At 36.8% G+C, this 21306-nt stretch overlaps 1 protein-coding gene across 1 annotated transcript; it reads right to left on the bottom strand.

Moving 5' to 3' along the window:
- Nucleotides 1–995: 995 nt before the first annotated feature.
- Nucleotides 996–17107, bottom strand: LOC135210741 (uncharacterized). Its single transcript, XM_064243566.1, has 2 exons — nt 16968–17107; nt 996–2542 (listed from the first exon to the last, which is right to left on the bottom strand). The coding sequence occupies exon 2, from the start codon at nt 2534–2536 to the stop codon at nt 1136–1138; it is 1401 nt and encodes a 466-aa protein (XP_064099636.1). The 5' UTR covers nt 2537–2542; nt 16968–17107; the 3' UTR covers nt 996–1135.
- Nucleotides 17108–21306: the final 4199 nt, after the last annotated feature.

Below are 21306 nucleotides of genomic sequence, written 5' to 3' on the forward strand. Positions count from 1 at the left end.
TTCTGATGTTGCGAATTATTCCCTCGTAACGGGGACTACTGGTTTGCCAGATAGTATTGGCAGGATCAATCCCAACTCACAGAACTAATGAAGATGGCAGCAATTTTTACGATTTTTATTACAAAAATAAACAATCTCACATCTACCCTTACAATACATTCAAAACAATACGTCCCATTTACACTTCAAAGATACCCCACCATGATATAGTTGACCATGTGATCCTTAAGGGAACACTGGCCTAATCAGCAATTACACAATTAATATCAAAGATAATGACAGGAGTCAGGGAATGTGAAGGAATTACACTTCAGTAGACTTACGGTCTCAGACGAATTCGGAATACTAACATTGTAACTTACAATGATCTGCCGGCGAAATGAGAACTTAATCAAAACACGCCTTACCTACGTATATATGCTCTGGAAGGGAAGTAAAGCTGCTCATGTTAGAGACGCTATCTTGGAAACCAGTTAGGTATTTTCTCAGTCAAGGTTTTACTTACTTTAGCATTATTCTGGCAATCCCAATAGAAAGTATATTTCAATACGAAAAGGAGAATGAATTCCCACAATTCTGCTCAATTACCAACTCATTTCCACTCAATTTTCTACGTCCTTATGATGACTGTTCTGCAAATTAATGACCATCTGGCCATATGTTAAAACAATCTATGATGATTCCATTTTCTATTTTGCTTCTTCAATTGCTGCTGTATTGTAGCATATTTTGTCCATTATGTTAATATTCTTTGTTCAAAATAAATAACAGTAGCAAGAGCAACTAACAATTTTCTATTGACATGCCACAGCCAGTTTCAGCAAGACAAACAGCTTATTACAGAAGAATTGAGAGCACAATCAACTGAGGTCTCATCATTAACATAACTCGGTGCCACAGAATCAACATGGAAGTCCGTAAATGACTAATCTTACCTCATTCCTTTTATGTAAATTCCATTGTCTATGATCTACAGGGGGATGAAATAAAACTACTTCAAAAAAAAATGTTTTAATCTTGTTCTCATTATGAAAAAAGCACATCGAAACACCATGGTAATCATCATGGACATGAATTCTAGGTAGCTCAAAAACACATCAGATTACATCTGAATTCTACTTTCTTCATCAAATCACTAATCCGAGTGCTTTTGTTTTTTTCGTTTCCGTCCTCTTCCTTGAGGTATCTTGTTTTCGTGAACAGTATCCTCCTTTGACTTTTTATTTACAGTGGTCTCTTTTACAGTATCCTCTGTTATTATCTGAAGGTCAGGTGCTACTGATGTTATGTATATGGTAAGGTTACAACTGTCACAAACAACAGTCATCAAAAAATTTACAACATTCACTGTAAACCGGGAAGGGCACAGCACCTCATAGCAGTTTGGACATTCTTCAATAGGCTTCACAGACACATAATAAAAACCGTCTAAAGGTATTGGCACAAACTCTATTGCTTCTTCATCATCACTCAAGTCTGGCATCTTGGCTTTCACTCGCTTTTCCAGCTCTGCTGGTTTTTCCTCCGCTGAAGGCGATACAAGATCGGGCACTTTCACAAATTCTGTGGCCTTTTCTAGCTGACTAATATCATAAACTTGTAACAAAACATCTTCTGTACACTTCTTTGTCTTGGAAAGACTATGATTTTCAGTGTTACTTTTACCCGAAAATGAGGACCTGGTTGAAGTATCAGATTTTACATTAACTTTCTCATTATTTACTTCTTTCAGTTCATCTTCTGTTACAAATCTTCTGCAAGCAGCAATAGCTTGGTCCCAAGGATTTTTTTGTTCCAGTGATTTTAATTTATTGATGTAAATTTTGATCAACGCTTTAACTCGAACTTTATCAACAGAATCGCCATTAGTATTACCCACAGGAAGGTTTTTAATCAAAAATTGTGCTGGATCTACACAATAACAAAAACTATGCTCATTGCACAAAATACGTTTATGACCATTCCCCATATTTTTTAAGTAAAAATTTTCACAATCCCCGAAAAAGACATTACACAATTTACAATAAACACTCCCAAACAAAAGATGTTGACAAAATTCATTTTCCTTTACTATTCGACAGCATGTGTAACACTTCAAATACTTGGGTATCTGACTTGAATTCATCTTTTCTTTGTTACTCATTTCTGTTTGTGTCTTACTTTGAAAGAGTCTTGCAAACTTTTGGCAATTGTATTGGCTTAAAACATTTTCGTTCTTCTTAAGAACATTATCAATGTACTTTTGTGCATCAATTCTAAGGTCGTTATTCAAGCATTTGTTTTCTAATGGCAACGGTTTGGAAAAATTATTGTTTTTACAAAAAACATTTTCAATATTACCATTACCTGGAATTACATCATCGTGCTGATCTGAGGCAGACTCCTCACAAATGCGCATTGGGAACAGTGTTGTTGACTTCGTGAACTTTGTTACTTTTTCCCCTTTATCCTGATGTTTACTGTGTGCAAGTTGAAGAGATGGCCTAATAGTTGTAGGAGGAGCCTGGCTTATTGGAATTACAGCAAAGGGCATCATAGTATCCTGGAAAGAGAAGAGCACCCAACATTTAAACACATACCCTCAATAAGTCTGTGACATCTAATCAGGATGCACTGTACTCTAGTTAGAAAATACACCTAAAGCATTGTTTCTCTACAATAAGTATAATTAGGTAACCTGTGATCTTAATATAAAGGATATGATTAAGCCTCTTCATATAATTAAGTCTTATATGTTTAAGCCAAGAATGACTCATTTTTGGAAGACATCTAATGAATCAAAAAGCACTTATAAGCACTAACAAGGGTTTATGAAAAAATGGTGATCTCTCTATAAACACAAAATATCTTACAATCCATCAAAATTTACGTTTACAATATCATTAATGTCTAATGCTTTACATGAGTTTCCATTACAACAGTTATAGCAAACAATTACAATGAATAGACTTAATAGAAGTGTTTAATTTGTGGTTATGTCTTTTTGAGAAAATTTTTTAAAATCAAGAACTATTTCACATTTGACTCAGAACATCAGGGGCACAGCCAATTAAACCTATAATTCCTAGCACATATACTACGAGCAATTGTAAAGCAAAACTGAACAATGGAGAAAAAACAGAAAACCTTGTGATTAGTAAAAGCTACCCAGTTAACAATTTCGTAAAACTGATAACATCATAATAATGAAAACCCTTTAAGGGATTAATCATTTCATTTCCTTTTGTTCGTTTGACTGCTGGTGCCTTGTTTTTGCAGATTCACCGGCTGAAAGAGAAAATCCACCTAAGGGCATGCCGATGCCAGATGAGGCCAATCAGCCACCATATTTAAAGCCCAGGCCACATGGTTAACGTAGGAAAACCTCGTGGGAGAAATGCGACAGAAGACAGGTGAACCCATCCCCCCTAGAATGTTTGCGCACAATCTCTGAGGGCATAAAAGGCCAGAGCACCAGACGAACAACCTTAGAACTTTTCACATGCTCCTTGAACACACAAGTCTGACCTTGACAATGTCGGACTCCATGCTTCCTCTGAGCTAACCTTGAGAAGGCGGCTGTTTGCTAGCCAATGTGACCTTTGTTAACATGTCCATCCCCTGCTGACCTGAGGAAGACAACTACAACTTTTACAGAAGGTAATGTGCAAATTCCAAGGTTATTAACAGTCAGCTCCACCTAATGTCAACTTATTTTCTTTCTCGCTTCTCAAATGAGTCGTGTATAATGTTATAATTGTGAATTGTTATAGGCCTTCAGCCAAGTGAGTTTCTCAGTGGTAAGTAATGTGCTTCATTTCTTTTTGAGATTAAGTTGTCAAGTACCTTCCGTACATCCCGCCTGATCCTCAACCACATGTCTTTCATTGCAGATTGCAGTAGTGCAACTGTGGACAGTGGACTCTCACCTCGTGTGCTCCGGAGAAAAGTCTTTCCCTCATTTTCTTTGCTCCACATCCCCAGAAACCTCCAGTCGCCTATTCATCTACCTCAAGATATAAATTATTTGTAATCTGTGTTACAGGTTATTTATGTCCCCCTCAATCCCATATGGTATAATTCTTTTTCTCTTAATGTGATTAAGTGTAAATATAATCAATTAAGCTAACCTTTGGTGCTTACCTATTACCCGATCCAAAGTAGGCCCTCAGCCATAAATCTGTATATGATTGGCCCCCTTATCAATGTTATTTTCAGCTCAACATCCTTTTCTAATCCTCAGTTGTACACTCCCAAACACACACACACACAAAAAAACTCTAAAAATGCTTAATCCTGCCTATTTTAACCCTTACAGTACAGGCTAATTTATGCTAATGCATACACCCATGACCAGGCTAAATTTAAGGATGGCTAATTTAAAACAAAAACTAGAAAAACTCATCAATGGAAAGAGGAAGGTATGCATATGCTTAAGGTATAAGAAAAAAGTGAAACAAAAAAAGTTATGTACATTCCACTATCAGTTGAAAGAGAATATTTCCAACCCTGTGTGGGCCTCTTTTCCCTAAGACAGTCGAAAAATATGCTAATTTTACCAAGTCATTAGTGTTCTTTATAATATTTTTTAGTTTGTCAGATTATAATTATAGCTCAGACAATATCATAACAGGTAAGAATTAAAACCAGGAACAAATTCAGAGTACAGTGATCAGTGATACCTTGACCTACAAGTGAATTACCGTATGAGTTTCCCGAAGTATGAGTCGTCACTCAATCGATTTTTTGCCTTGTTACACGAGCAAAAAATTGAGGTACGAGCTCGAGATGCTGCTACTACTTAAATGGCGTAGTGACGAAAATTAAGATAAGCAAACGAGAAAAAGTAAATATGCATCTTTTCCATGAATCTTTTAAAAAGTTATACATTGACTCACTATATCCAGTAATACTGTATGTACAGTAGTGCCTCAGGATATGAAATGAATCTGTTCCGAAGCAGCTTTCGTAACCTGATTTTTTCGTATCTCGAACCATGTTTTACATGTAAATTGCCTAATTCGTTCCAAGCCCTACAAAAACACCCCAGTAAATTTTATATTAAAGCTAAATTGACCAATAAATAATGAAATACAACAATTTGGACCATTCAATACCTAACAAACTATACTATACCTGTAAATAAAGTGTATTAGTGTACATGGTACAAGAAATACTGTATGTACATATGTAGTAAAATGTGGAACCTTACCTTTCGAGTGAGGCGATCTCCAAAAGTGGCGACAGAGGAGGAGGACAAATGGCAGAAAACTTGAACACTTAACTTTATGAAACACATTAAAAAATGGCAGAAAAGCTTAACACTTTACTTTACAAAAAACTTAAAAATTAAATTTTTTTTTCTTTTTTTAATTTTAAATTTTTTTTTACTTTTTTTAACTTTTACGCTTTTTTTTTTTTTTTTTTTTTTCCCCCCCTTTTTTTTTTTTTTTTTTTACAATATTTCAATTTCTTCACCACTTTCAACTTTCTGTTTTTTTGTATCACTTAGATCTTCCTGTTTGCTTACTACTACTAAAGGCCTCTTTAAAAAAAAAAACTATCCAAGGAAGATTGCTTCTGCCTGCTTTTCAAAATATTCCTGAAACGACTCGGGCAAACGTCATCGAACTGCGCAAGCATACGACTTTTGTAAGCCTTTTCGGGGTGTGTCTTTTCTACAAATGATTGCACTTTATGAAAAGCAGCTAGAGCATCCTTAATTTCTGCCGTTGTCATAGGGTCCTCGTACTCCTCCTCCTCACCGCTGCTAGAGAACTCTTCTTGAATGACGTTATGTTGCATGGCCTCCAACTCCTTCAGGTCATCAGTCATAAGCTCCTCTTGGTGCTCCTCAAGAAGGTCATTGATGACGTCCTTGTCGACGACCAGCCCCATGGACTTGCTGAGTGCAACGATCTCGTCAGATCTGGTTGCAAAATAGTTTCAGGATCGTCAACTGTTTCCGATTCTGCATCAGCTTCGCCTGCGTTGAATCCTTTGAAGTCTCGGGCGGATATGGCATCAGGCCAGCGTTTCCTCCACAAAGAATTCAAAGTTCGCCTCGAAACCTCCTGCCAAGCTTGATCGATGAGTCGGATGCATATGACGATATCGAAATGCTCCTTCCAAAATTCACACAAGGTGAGGTTTGTGGTATCGGTGATGTCGAAACATCTCTTGAAAAGATGTTTCATATACAGCTTCTTGAAGTTCAATATCACTTGCTGGTCCATGGGCTGGAGGAGAGGGGTGGTGTTAGGCGGAAGATAAACAACCTTGATGAAAGAATACTCCACTAGGATATCTTCCTCAAGGCCAGGAGGGTGAGCAGGGGTATTGTCCACAACAATAGGCATTTCAGAGGGAGGCGCTTCTCTTCCAAGAATTTCTTCACTGTCGGGCCGAAACGCAGATTTACCCACTTGGTGAACAAAAGTCTCGTTACCCAGGCTTTCGCATCAACCCTCCACATCACTGGAAGCTTCTCCTTTAGCACTTTGTGGGCCTTGAAGGCTCGAGGAGTCTCTGAATGATACACAAGTAGAGGCTTGACTTGACAATCCCCACTGGCGTTGGAACGTAGTGCGGGCATAAGCCGGTCTTTCATAGGCTTATGCCCAGGTAGCTTCTTCTCTTCCTCCGTGATGTACGTCCGATGAGGCATTTTTTCCAAAAAAGGCCAGTCTCGTCACAGTTGAAGACTTGCCGAGAACTGTAGCCTTCCTTGATCATCATCTCGTCGAATGTCTTAATAAAGGCTTCGGCTGTTTTCGTGTCCGAGCTGGCAGCCTCCCCATGATGCACCACCGAATGGATGCCAGTCCGTTTACGGAATTTATCAAACCACCCACGAGAAGCCTTGAAGTCTGGGGTTGGCGTCGATGTCCCTTCTCCTCCGTCGTCTTCGGCCTGGGCAATCAGATCACCGAAAATAGTGCTGGCCTTCTAGCAGATTGCCGTCTCGGTTCTTGTATCGCCAGCGATTTCTTGTCTTTTATCCATACAAGAAGCAGCCTCTCCATTTCATCATGCACGTGGCTCCTCTTGTTGGACAAAATAGTCACGCCCTTGGAAGGTGTAGCTGCTTTGATGGCTTCCTTCTGCTTAAGGATGGTACCTATCGTCAACGGACTTCGGCCGTTTTCCTTAGCGATCACACTCAACCGCATGCCAGCTTCATACTTTTTAATGATCTCCATCTTTGTCTCCAAAGAAAGCATCCTCTTCTTTCCGTGAACTTCAGCGACATTCTTGGGACCCATGGCTATAATTAAGTTAACTAAGTTCACACACAACACGATAAAGTATACGTACAAGTAGAAAGTGAAATCACTAACATGAATTTACATTAACTAACGAAATACGTATATGTGTACGAACGAATTCTGCATGCATACGATAACGCTGGTGTGACGAAGTGGCCGAACGATGCCTTTATGTAGAGGCATGATGGGATAGATGCTGACCAATAGGAGAGCAGGATCTTACGGAGGTGACTAGCATCAGGAACCAATGGGAGAGTGGGAGAATGGTGGCAAGTCTACAGAGTTAGAGGCGCGCGAGTTTTAAAATTGTTCTTGGCGGTCTGGGCAAATCTCGGACTTTACAGTACACCCTTTCGTAACCTGAATTATTTTTGTATGCAGAAGCAAAAAAATCTTCGTCTTTGCTTTTGTAACTTGGATTTTTCGTAAGTAGGGACTTTCGTATGTCGAGGTTCCACTGTATTCTCATGTTATTGTATTATGAAATACTACTAACATACTGGTCAATATTTTGGTTTAGAAATCAGCTGATGACAAATACAAGTTTATTCGGCCATATTAAACTCAATTCTGAGCAAATTTGCTTGCTTCTAGTTAACATAAATGAATATCTAGATACTTGACTTATATGAGATCTTGTTTCCTTATATGACATGTCTAAGTCGAAATATGACTTGAATACGACTCGTTTTGATTGTGAACTACATTACAGATTATGTTGGTAGCATGTTTATTGAGTAAAAAAATTATGTGATTCTGATCGCTATCATAACGATATTTATCTTTTATTTATCTTTTATCATTGTGAAAACAACAGTAAATTGTGTTCTTTCAAGTCCAGTAATTTTGATTAAAATGATTTTCTCTCAATTTTATCAATGGTTGTGTTCAATGGTGTAAGTTTACAAGAGTTTATCCTTGTTGCCGATGCAGGATAAAAGTCATTGGCAGCTTGAAGTTTTCTCAGCTTCAGCTACAACTTGGTTTAAATGTAACGTATATTTCTTTGTTGATCTTTGATATACGTATAGCGAATGAAGTTATTACACAAAAATATCTCCATCTTATTCTACATAATGTCATTTATAACATAACTACAGTAATTTACTATCGTACAATGGTTGAAGCCAATTGGACGTTATCCAATTCGGTTGTACTTGGAAAAAAAAAAAGTTATTTCTCGTTCGTTTGTTCTTGACTGTACACATTTACACGAGTATAACGTTAAAACAATACTTCCATCATTCTCTTTTGCTGTTTTTGAACTTATTTAACTAGAAGATGGGATAAAGTTATGCTATTGTAATTTGGTCTCTTGTAAAATCGGATTATCGCAAGACAAATTACCGTAACTTGAACACTACCTGTACACTGGATGAAACCTTATTATATCTTTACGTATCATTTTTATTACGTTTATATATATACAATACTTGCTCTTTAGAAATATATTTTCCTTAACCCTCTTACGCCGATTGGACGTATTAAACGTCGAGTCAAAATGTCTCCCGTATGCCGATTGGACGTATTATACGTTGACTCAAAAAAGTTTTTTTTTAAATTCGCGGAAAAATACTTATAGGCCTACCAGCCAAAAACTTTTGAATCACACGCCTTGGGGGATGCTGGGAGTTCATGGATCAAGGTGTTGTTTTGTTTACAATCGTTACGCAGGCGCGCAAGCGCGAATTTCTTTCTTATCGCACTAAAAAGTATCAGTGACATATCTCAAAAATTCTTTCGTCACATTGACATAATTTTTGCACCATTTTAAATTATTTGTTACATGGAGTATTATATATGAAAATGTGCGCAATTTCATGTAAAATACAACAAAAAAATACTCATGATTGTAGCTTTTATCAATTTTGAAATATTTTCATATAAATAACGATAAGTGCCAAAATTTCAACCTTCGGTCAACTTTGACTCTACCGAAATGGTCAAAAACGCAATTTTAAGCTAAAACTCTTATATTCTAGTAATATTCAATCATTTGCCTTCATATGCAACAAATTGGACGTCTCTAGCACAATATTTCGATTTATGGTGAATTTATTAAAAAACTTTTTCCTTGCGTCCGCGCGGTAACTCTTCCAATAAATTTTTTCATGTGATTGTCCTAATGTTTGCACCATTTCAAATTTGCCGTTACATAAAGTTTTATTTATGGAAATGTGCACAATTTCATGCACAATACAACTAAAAACAACCCATGGTTGTAACTTTTATCAATTTTGAAATATTTTCATATAAATAACGATAAGTGCAAAAATTTCAACCTTCGGTCAACTTTGACTCTACCGAAATGGTCGAAAAACGCAATTGTAAGATAAAACTCTTATATTCTAGTAATATTCAATCATTTACCTTCATTTTGCAATGAATTGGAAGTCACTAGCACAATATTTCGATTTATAGTGAATTTATGAACAAACAAAAAAAAAACATTTTCCTTACATCCACGTGGTAACTCTTCCGAAAAAATCAGAAATTTTTTTGTGCGATTGTCGAAATGTTTGCACCATTTAAAATTAGCCGTTACATAAAGTTTTATATATGAAAATGTGCACAATTTTATGTAGAATACAACAGAAAATGATTGAAGGTTGTAGCTTTTCTCTTTTTCGAAATATTTGCATATAAATCACGATAAATAGAAAAAAAACCATGTTCGGTCAACTTTGACTCTACCGAAATAGTTGAAAAACGCAATTGTAAGCTAAAAACTCTTACAATCTAGTAATATACAGTCATTTATCTTCATTTTGAAACAAATTCGAAGTGTCTAGCACAATATTTAGATTTATGGTGAATTTTTAAAAATAACTTTCTTTCTCTCCGTCCGCCGATTCGCGGCCGAAAATCTCCGAAATTCGTACGTCGCATTATCCTAATATTTGCTCCTTTTCATATTAGCCGTTTTATAGAGTTTCATATATGAAAATGTGCGCAAATTCATGAAGAATACAAAAAAAAATAATGAAGGGTGTAGCTTTTCTCATTTCCGAAATACTTGCATATACATAAATATATATATAAAAATTTCGACATTAGGTCAAATTCAACTCGTCCAAAATGGTCAAAATCTGCAATTCTAATCTAAAACTCTTACAGTATCGTAATATTCAATCCTTTTTCTTAATTTTGAAACAAATTGGAAGTCTCTAGAACAATATTTAGATTTACGGTGAATTTTTGAAAAAAATATTTTTTTACGTCCGTGCGTTACGAATTCGTGCATCATTTTGTGATAATATTTTTCCGGTGTTACTTTTATCGTTTTACAATGTATTACATATCCAAATGATTGTAATTTAGTGTACAATACAACGAAAAAAAAGTAACTCATTAGCTTTAACCGTTTTTCGCACAGCGCGATTTGAATACAATATATATGAATTTTTTTTTTTTTGCTACCATATATCGCATTATTAACATATGATAATGATATTTTTTTTCATTTATGATGGTTGCATACTAAACTTCAGGCAATGAAAAAAAAATGAGCCAAAAATTAACTCTTAATCTTCAAAACTAAGCGCGCTGTGATTTTTTGAAAAAATTATTTTTTCCGCTTCCGCGCTCACTCCAAACCAACCCCGGCATACGGGAGAGGTTTTGATTTTTAGGGCTTCGGCGTAAGAGGGTTAATTAATAACATGAAACATAAAAATATGGGTTGGAACGGATTAAGGGCATTTTAAGTATTTTCAATAGGGAAAATTGATTTGATGTGAGCAAATTGAGCTATGAGCTCTGCCACTGAACGAATTAAACTCGTAGGTCAAGGTACCAGACAGCAATTCCCTTTACCGCATCAACACAATCTCTCAGATCACTCCAACTCTCGTATGGTGATCTCAAGCATTGCAAATACGTTCAGTCCTCGGCTGTTGGTGGACTCAGTCTATGCCACATGTCTAGCGCCATAAAATCGGCAATTCTTGGCGTCACAACGGGCCGAATATTGGTTATCGGCACCACAATAACAGAGTTATGGCACCATTAACTGAAACTGCGCCATAAGCACCATAAATCGCCGAGTTTCAGTTATTGGCGGTTTTCGTTTAACAGCAACCCGTCGAGAACGGAACACCCGCCAATAATTGGCAACTGCCTGTAGTGATAAATGGCTAGGAGCATTTTTTCCGCAAAATTCATTAAAACTGTTTGGTGCCAAATCTTGAACATATATGTATTCTGCCAGGACTTTAAAACTAAGCTACAGTAATACCCAAAACTTATGCGATTCGATTTGCACGAATTCACAATAGCACAAACTTTTCATTGGAACCAAACTAATTATCATACGAGAGTTCTTCACAATAGTGCAAACATTTGCAAATCCTCCAGAAACACTGCAAAACCATGCAAAAGTGTTTATGTTTAATTTATTATGCAAATTTTTGAGTTTGAAAGCTTTTCTGTATAAAATATTTATTTAAAATATATCATTTATATTTTTGTACATCCATAAATATGATACAAAGGTAATAACAGCACCTACAGTTAGTGCATATATATACTTTTAAAAGATGTGATACCCACTCACAAAGTTACTGCACTTTTCAAAGATGATTCATGCTTATAGGTGTAAAATCAGTACGGAGATTTTGTGTATGCTTTTTATATTTTTGAAAATAACACAAAGGCAGTACGTATTTCAGTGTTTGTCACTATATAAGAACTCCATGATCAACTAGTAAAACATATCAATGGTTGTCGTTCTGTGAAAATTACTTTCTAAACCTCGGAGAAAAGTGCTGGTACAATCTGTATATACTGCAGTATGTAATTACAGCACATACAGCTAAGGTACTTTCAGAAGATGTGATCATATTCACACTTCTTAAAGACGATAACCATCCAGGGTTTTACCTCACATGACATATGTATTTCTCTCTCTCTCTCTCTCTCTCTCTCTCTCTCTCTCTCTCTCTCATTCATAGTTAGCTCTTACACTATTTCATGATTTTAAATTGATTTAATTTTACCTTCATCCTCTGCAAACATTACTTTTGTACATAAATGTCTTAATTTTATTGAATTGTGTGACTTCGTTATGACTGACTTGTGAAGTTTACCTAGTGACGGAAAGAAAAATTTTACTCTGACAGAAAAAGAAAATGGCATCTCGTGAATTAGGAGTAACAATAGTATGCTTACGAAAGTGGATATGTATGTACATAGTAGTTACTGTACCTACTTTTATGTCAACCAGTTATTTCTTTTTTCAGGGTAAGGTATTAAACTAGCGTTTAAATCAAATTACAGTAACTTTAATTTAATTTAAAAGTTAGTCTACTACTTACAGAGCATGATTAGGGTCATATTTGGTGTTCAAACTCTAGAAGTAAGCATTTATTAGCAATTTTAGAGATCGTGCCAAACGCGAGACTTCCCCTTGCACGAGGGGGTCTAGAACGTAACCTTGCGTAAGTTCGGGGTATTACTGTAAACAAATGTATGTTACCCTTCCACAAGGGGGTTAAGTTTCATAATAAAAAATTTATTTAGTCATGGAAATATGAAAGTATAGTAGTAATAAGTGAATATTTCTCTATGAAAAATTCCTCGAACAGGTTGATTTTCTGTGAATAAAGTGGATATAAGTTCCGCAAAAAAATTTTTAAATAGGTGAAGCCGCGAATCCAGAACAGCAAATGGACCGGGGGTTCTATATATTGTTACTGTGCGTATTCACATCCCTTTTGACGTTTCTTTTCTCAGCTGATTTTACAAGATTTATCTTCCTCTAATACCATAATTGCCTTGAAATTTAATGTTTTGATTTCATTGTATTAAATTGATTTTTCAGTCATTAAAATTTTGAATGTTCTGTTTGTGACCTTAAAATTATCTGTGACAATTGTTGATATTGTTTACCATATAAATATAGGAATGTATTAACCGCAAGTAACACGGCCTACTAGGTTAGGTTAGAATACAAGCAGTCCCTGGTTATCTGTAGGAGTTCCATTCTTAGCGGGATGCTGATAAACGAAAACCACCATTAACCAAAACTTAGCAATTTATGGCACTTACGATGCTGATATAAACGTAATGGCACCAATAACCAGTTAATGACACCTCTGTTACATAATGGCACCATAACTCTCTTATTGGCACCATAACCAGAACTCACAATGTTACGGCACCATAAATCCCCAATTTTATGGTGCTTGTAAAACAGGATCACTATTCACCAAGTCTGCTGATAACTGGGGGATGCCTGTAGTTCTTTTTATAATAGGTTTCCTTAACCAATCCCTTCCTGAACACATGGCTCCCATACGTCTTGTATAGGCACAAAAACCATTCCTAGCCGGCCATCATAACAATAACATGCCAGCTCTGTGTTTTATCCCACATAAAACTGTTCCCCGTTCCCAAGGGTCCTCAGTAGAGATGCAAGGTTAATGATAATTTCCCAGGTAATTCTATACAATAGCTCCGCCACTAATAATTTTTATTTTTTTTTTCTGATGAATTACTTAGTGCTTTATCTAAAGCTGACCCTTTTTTTGAGGAGAAACAGTATTTTTACCCTGTTAACCTCTCCAATCTTGGGGGACCCCCAGTGGGAAACCGGGGTTTTTGGGTGGGGAATGAATTAAAGAATCCGTTTTAACATACGAATAATGGCACATGTAGAATTAGCAATAAACAAGGCCACCAGCTAACCTAAACAAACCACCTAACCTAACCTAGTAGCCGTATCCTTACCTAGCGGGGGGGGGGGGGGGGGGGGGGGGGGGGGGGGGCTTTGCCCCCTTGCGACCCCCCTTACACAGCCATATTAAATATAAGACAGACTAGTACCCTTTGTGTACTTACTTAGGTTGGAGGGTAAAGGCGAGCTGCCATGATCCAATACTTTAAAATGCAATTTAAAATAGGCAAGAGCCAAAGTATCCAACAAACTGATCCTTTCGACAACCGTATTTAGGCAACAGATTCTTCAAATCCCGCCACCGCCTCTCAATAGTATTAGTATGAGCTCCAGTGTGCAGGTCCACAAAGTTCAAGGAGTGGTTGACTCTTAAATGAAGAAATCCCTCCTCATCTAGGCAATTGTATGCCTTCCAACAGTCAGAAATGATGATAAGTGCCGGGCTCTATATAATCCCTTATCACTGTTAAAAGTGTTACTTTGTCCCTACTTTCTACAGGAACAGCAATTGAGACAAGAACTTGGGAGAAAATCCACATAAATTTATGTTAAAGTAGATGGTAAATGAGAAACCGCACCAGAAGTTGAAGGTTGGCACGCCTCCATAGCTCTCAAAAGACTGAAAAATTAGCGGTGGAAATTGTGTGAAAAGTGTTAGTTTCCTAGTAAAACTGTCACTTGATTGGGTATTCAAGTCACGTGATTCTAGTTTTGTTAAAATGCTAGTCCCAAGTAAAATGTGGACCATCATCATTGGTTAAAAACTATGACGTTTGGGTGACGTCTTGCTACGTAGAATACAGTCGATGATGTAATAATGACATAATCTATGTTTTTAACGTACAGACGAACAAACGAGAGCTGTCTGAAGAGGAATTTGAGAGAGTTATGAAGTCGAGGGACTTAGTTTTTTTCAGGTGGATCAAATTTAATTTTGATTTTTAAACCACTTCTAGACCTAGCCCCGCTTAGATTTATATATCAAACGAAACCTTGGACTTCCCTCTTTTTAGTGAAAGTACTTAAATTTGATAACTTGCTGGCGGAGCTATTGTATAGAATTACCATTTCCCCCCAATGAGCACCACCACTTCCTTCATCAGCAACACTAAAAGCATACAGAAACTCAATTTCTAAAGGAATAAACTGTGCAGAGTTGTTCTATATATAGTTTCACCAAAACCATAAACAAGGGACGAACCTTGAGGGAAATATAAATCTGACGACACTGTGATAAATAAGGTTGCAAGTGCAACTTACTGAACCAAGACTACCATAACCTAGCCTTACTGGTGGGGGTGAGCAGATTTGCTTCCTAAGCCCCACCCTCCTTAACATAACTTAAGTTTTTGAGCTCATCACTTACCTAGCACATAGTATCACATTGAAAAAATTCAATAAACCTGGTAATAACGCAAACTAATGCCACTCATGATTCCCGCCAGTTACCAACCAGAATATTACTCATCTTTCATTTATGATAAAGATATTTGCCATATTTTGTTTTCTTTCATTTATGATAAAGATATTTGCCATATTTTGTTTAAGCTTTTACAATTATCCAAAGGGCTTGGTGCTTAATACTGTGGAGCCATTTTGCACTAAAACCTTATATGGGCTAAATATATATTAAGAACACTGGCCAATTCAAGAAAAAACTGTCAAAGGAAAGAGGAAGATATGCAAATGCACTTAGTGTAAGAAAAAATTCTAAAATATTTTCTTTATCGTCTACATGGAGTTGAAAATGACTAATTACAACCCTGGGTGGGGCCTTTTATACAAGACACTCGTAGAAATACGCAAATTTTACGAAGTTATACATGATTTATCTCACAAAATCTTTCATTTTACTTTGTAATATTGTACTTAAAGCTCAAACAATATCATAACAGATAAGAACTAAAATTGCTAAGAAATTCTGAGTATTTTTGTAGTAAAATATTCATGAGATTTACTGAGATGAGGAGAATCAGTAACCTTTTGTGATGTATAAATTTTTCTACTATTTATATGCACATTTCTTTACAAAATTACAATTATAGCAGACATACTATCATAAAAGATAAGAACTAAAACCAAACAGCAACCCCTGGGTATATTTATGAGCAAATAAATAAACACCCGTCACAGGATTGAGGGGGTTAATACATTCGCCATCAAGTATCAAGGTACACTGAGCCTCGCCTCCTCTGTCCTATGCTTAGCTACTAGAGTAGCCAGAAGTCATTTTAGCGAAATTAACACCTTTTCTACTAGTCATCCAAATCGTATGGCGCGTACTATTATTACTCGTGTGAGTTAGCCCGTCCAATGATCGAAACCTGTTATAGATCATATGAGCATGCCCGTCCATTAAGGGTTGAAGTGGTAGTTACTGAATCATAGGGGCATGGTAGTTGTGAAACTTAGAACAAAAGAACCAGGCAAGTTTGAGCACTGTTCACGTACACAGCTCCACATGAAAATAAGAGATATTAAAAATATGCCAGCCATTCTTATCCATAGTGCACCGGGACAAGTGATATAAAAATTGGGACCCACATTTAACATTTCAAGTCCAATTACGAAAAAGGATTTGTCGGTGGATATCCCAGTAAGTGATAAAAAATACCAAGAATTGGCAATGGAGTGGGAAGGGTGGGGGGTTGACCCCTGTAGCACTTCCCCAGTGGGAAAGTATGCAGAGCAGAACAATTTAAGCGCAACTCTGTACTATCCTCCTCCATACTTTATAATGGAGTAATAAAACAAATTCTTTACAATACTGTCCACTTTGTCCAAAAAAACTCTTACCTTAAATATGCTACAGATCTGTGACATGCAATGTTTTACCAATAATAGTTGATTTTTTAAGTATGTTGTTTAATCTTTTAAAGATTTTAGACACCATGCATGTGCATATAAAATTCACAATATACATATGTATATAATGTAACTTAACATGTGTACATTATGTAACTTAACACACTAATCATACTATAAAGGAGAGATAGTATGCTCCATACTTCAAAAATCCAGCCAATTCCTAAACAAAAACTTACCTTCCAAAGACAGGAGCAATGTATGACAATGTGTTGGTAACCAAATGCTATTTAAATTTAGTTCAGGCATTAAATTCAAGAATTTATTCTCCCGCACCTACTCCAACAACAACCAAATGCAAACTGACCCAACCCTTCTTTCTTTCAGCTACTCGAGGGAAGCGGGGAAGCGTTGGTGGGAGAGCGCAGGCGCCGTTTCCTCCCTCGTGGGGGGTGACAGGGGGGGTTGACGTCACCCACCAGCAGCAGTTACCCCGCCAGCTCCGATGAGATGCGTACCTCTTCCTCAGCTGGCGCCTCTGAAGGTTTTCCTGTGTTGTCGTCTTCTTGTTTCTCTACGGCGTGATTTTCCCTTTATTTTAATCATTTGCTTAAAGTTTCCACCTATTTTACGTATAATATTTTGATTGGGTTTTCATTTAACAATGAGGATTATCTCTTATTCGCTTGTCTATGCAGTAAAGTAAATAAGAATATATCACACAATATGTTTCTTATTGGAAAGAGAGACCAAACTGTCACAGTAAACCATAAAACCTTTCATGTGTGAAAATAATTTTTTTTATTTCCAAGATATCCTAGCACTTTTTTTCTGGTTCAGAGTATTTAAATTTATAAAAAATAAAATCAAGGCTTAAGAAATATTAAAACCACGGAATAAGTGACTGCGTCACAAGCTAAAGAAAAATAAAACAAATAAAGATACAATGCAGATGAGCATGAAAAGCGAATGCCATCGGCCGAGAGAGAGAGAGAGAGAGAGCGAGAGAGAAGGGGGGAGGATGACACATGTCTCCGACAAACCTCTCCCTTTCTCCCACTCACACTCCCTCCTCCCTTCCCCCCAACTTGCTCTTGCGTGGCAGATTTTCATTGGTCGATACGAGTCACGCCATAAAGTCGCCTCGCTGATTGGCGCTTCTCCAAACAAGAGGAAATGTTGCTGTCTGTCTAGCTACTGAATACTCCGTGTAACTGCGTCATGGATTGCAAGCCAAAATTAAAAGGAAATTATTTGATTTTGTTAGTGTCTTGTACTTAATATTTACTTAATATTTAGGTTAGCCATCTCTCTATCTTTCCCTTTATACTGTGAGATGATTGGTACTCTCATCTCTCTCTTTCTCTCTCTCTCAAATATGATTAATTGGCATCTCTCCCTCTTTCACTTGGAGCTCCCCTCTATGTGGCTTTTTTTTCAATCATTCCCCTTAGGGTACACATTCACCAGCCTTCTTTACCAAAAGGAAGGGATCTTTCTTTCTTCATCTTAACAAAAATTATATATAAATATATTTAGCTATATAATTAAGTGTACCCCTAAGTAAAGACAAGAAGTCACTGAACATCCATATTATAACTGGTGGATCATGAATGAACTTTTGTACAGAAAACTTCCTCTAGATTAACTCTGCCACAACAGAAAATGTTCATCAGCAGCACATCAAGGTGCCCTGACACACGTTGCGCCATTCACCGCTGTCTTACACACTTTCCTTGCATATTTTCCAAATGATAAACTTTCTCCATTAACCTTTAGTCTTCCACACTCTCTGCGCAATTGAACCAAATCTGAAAAAACTGAACTTCTTTTACCGAGACTGATGTTTCCCCTTTTTCGTGCATATTTCCACATTTCTCGCCCCATCGCTTTTTCGTATGCTGTGCATCCACTTTGGCCCCACAACCTCAATCTTCATTTGTGGACATGGCAAGCAAGATTTTCAGGAGCAAGTTGTGCTACACAGAGAGCAGAAAAAAAGGAAGAAAAACAAGATAGGTAAGCTTAAGGGACAACGACTGAGTTTTGAGGATGCGCGTGAAAATGAAACCTTACGAGACAGCGGCAAAATTCCTAGTTTAGTAACTAACTAGGCTCTGTAAGGTTTATCTAGATCAGGGAAAGGTACTGAACAATGGGTGAGATGTTTAATAATTCCTCTATTACGTTAAAGGTGAGAGAAGAGACTATAGATGTATCGTAGAGCCATAATTATTTTACCATGTTTACAACAGGATGTATATCGTACAGTTTGATTGAAGAGCTACGTTCCATTTCTCAAAGTGGATTTTGTGCGCCCTTTCCCTCAACCTTGACCTATCATAATCCTCCGTGGCATCTTCTGGTATTATTTTTCTTATAAACAGTAGAGTTTAAGGCTAATACTTCCTTCAAAAATTATAAACATTTTATGTTGTCAATCCATAATTTTGGATTTTTATTTTTATTTTTTCCCATTATTTGCATCATTTTGACCATCCATAATGATCATTGGCTTCTTTCAATTATCAAAATTTTTTTGTATTTTTAGATTTCCCAATATATTTTACTTATTACTTATTGCATAATTGTAAAGTATAATATAACCTGAGTAAAACAGTATCCTCTAAAAATTTTAATATAGTCCGGTAGCGGGAGATGAACCTGCATTATCATAATGATGATGAGGTCATGTTGCAAATCTCTACTGGTCACATTTTAACAGATACATACGTAATTGCAATACCCACAATGACCTCTCGAATTCTTCATGCTTTGTTGAATATGCACTACAAAGTCTTAACGTCCAAGCATAAGAAATATGAAGAAAGTATAATGTCTGGCAGCGGAAAATGAACTCGCACAACCATAATCACGACGATGGTGGCAGCATGACCATCATTGTGATTATGGTAACACAAGTTCATTTCCCACTACTGGACATCATAATTTCTTCATTTTTCTTGGGCTTGTTCTTAAAGCTTTGTAATGACAAGTGTATTAAAAAAAGCGCAGAGAATTAGAGAGGTTAAGAGGGCATTGGGGCTATTACATATGTATCTGGTAAAAAGTAACCATATTATATATATAAATATATATATATATATATATATATATATATATATATATATATATATATATATTATATATATATATCATCGAGCGAGCTACAAATATCTAATTCGCTCTAACTCGGAATTAATAAATTTTCATATATGTTTAACCGAAGGGGAATTTTTTAGTCTATAAGAGATTTGTCAGCTCCCGGACACGAACCATCGATACCAACAAATCCAGGACTACAGTGAAGCTTTAGCCCACACCGCCACCGCAAGAGGCTATAAGTTTATGTCGCCTCTCAACTGCAAATACTTGTCGCTCTCAGGTGTTCGTTGTTATTGTAGTCGGCATCTACCCACCTCGACCTGAGTAACGTTGTAGTGCTTTTGTCAACACGTAGCCATTATATGAGTCATATCACATTACTGTAATTCATATACATACATCGAGCTACAAATTCGCTCTACCTTGGAATTAATATATTTTCATATATGTTTAACCGAAGGGGTATTTTTTAGTCGATACGAGATTTGTCGGCTCCTGGGCGCGAACCATCGAAACCAGCAAATCCTTCGGTTAAACATACATAAGAATATATTCAATTCTGAGGTAGAGCGAATTAGATATTACGAGACATTTGTAGCTCGATGTATGTATATGAATCACGGTAATGCGATATGACTCATGTAATAGCTACGTGTTGACAAAAGCACTACAACGAACACCTGAGAGCGACAGGTATTTGTAGTTGAGAGGCGGCATAAACTTATAGCGTCTTGCGGTGGCAGTGTGGGTTAAAGCTTCACTGTCATCCTGGATTTGTTGGTTTCGATGGTTCGCGCCCAGGAGCCGACAAATCTCTTATTGACTAAAAAATTCCCCTTCGGTTAAACATATATGAAAATATATTAATTCCAAGGTAGAGCGAATTAGATATCAAAGGACATTTGTGGCTCGATGTATGTATATATGAATCACGGTAATGTGATATGACTCATATAATGGCTACATGTTGACAAAAGCACTACAAAGTTACTGAGGTCGAGGTGGGTAGATGCCGACTCCAATAACAATGAACACTTGAGAGCGACAGGTATTTGTAGTTGAGAGGCGGCATAAACTTATAGCCTCTTGCGGTGGCGGTGTGGGTTAAAGCCTCACTGTCCTCCTCGATTTGTTGGTTTCCATGGTTCGCGCCAGGAGCTGACAAATCTCTTATCAACTAAAGAATTCCCCTTTGGTTAAACATATATGAAAATATATTGATTCTGAGGTAGAGCAAATTAGATATTAAAGGACATTTGTAGCTCGATGTATGTATATGAATCACGGTAATGTAATATGACTTATATGATAGCTACGTATTGACAAAAGCACTACAGCATTACCGAGGTAGAGTGGGTAGATGCCGGCTCCAATAACAATGAACACCTGAGAGCGACAGGTATTTGTAGTTGAGAGGCAGCATAAACTTATAGCCTCTTGCAGTGGCGTTGTGGGTTAAAGCATCACTGTCGT

This window comes from Macrobrachium nipponense, chromosome 4 (genome assembly GCF_015104395.2).
Source record: "Macrobrachium nipponense isolate FS-2020 chromosome 4, ASM1510439v2, whole genome shotgun sequence".
Taxonomy (NCBI): domain Eukaryota; kingdom Metazoa; phylum Arthropoda; class Malacostraca; order Decapoda; family Palaemonidae; genus Macrobrachium; species Macrobrachium nipponense.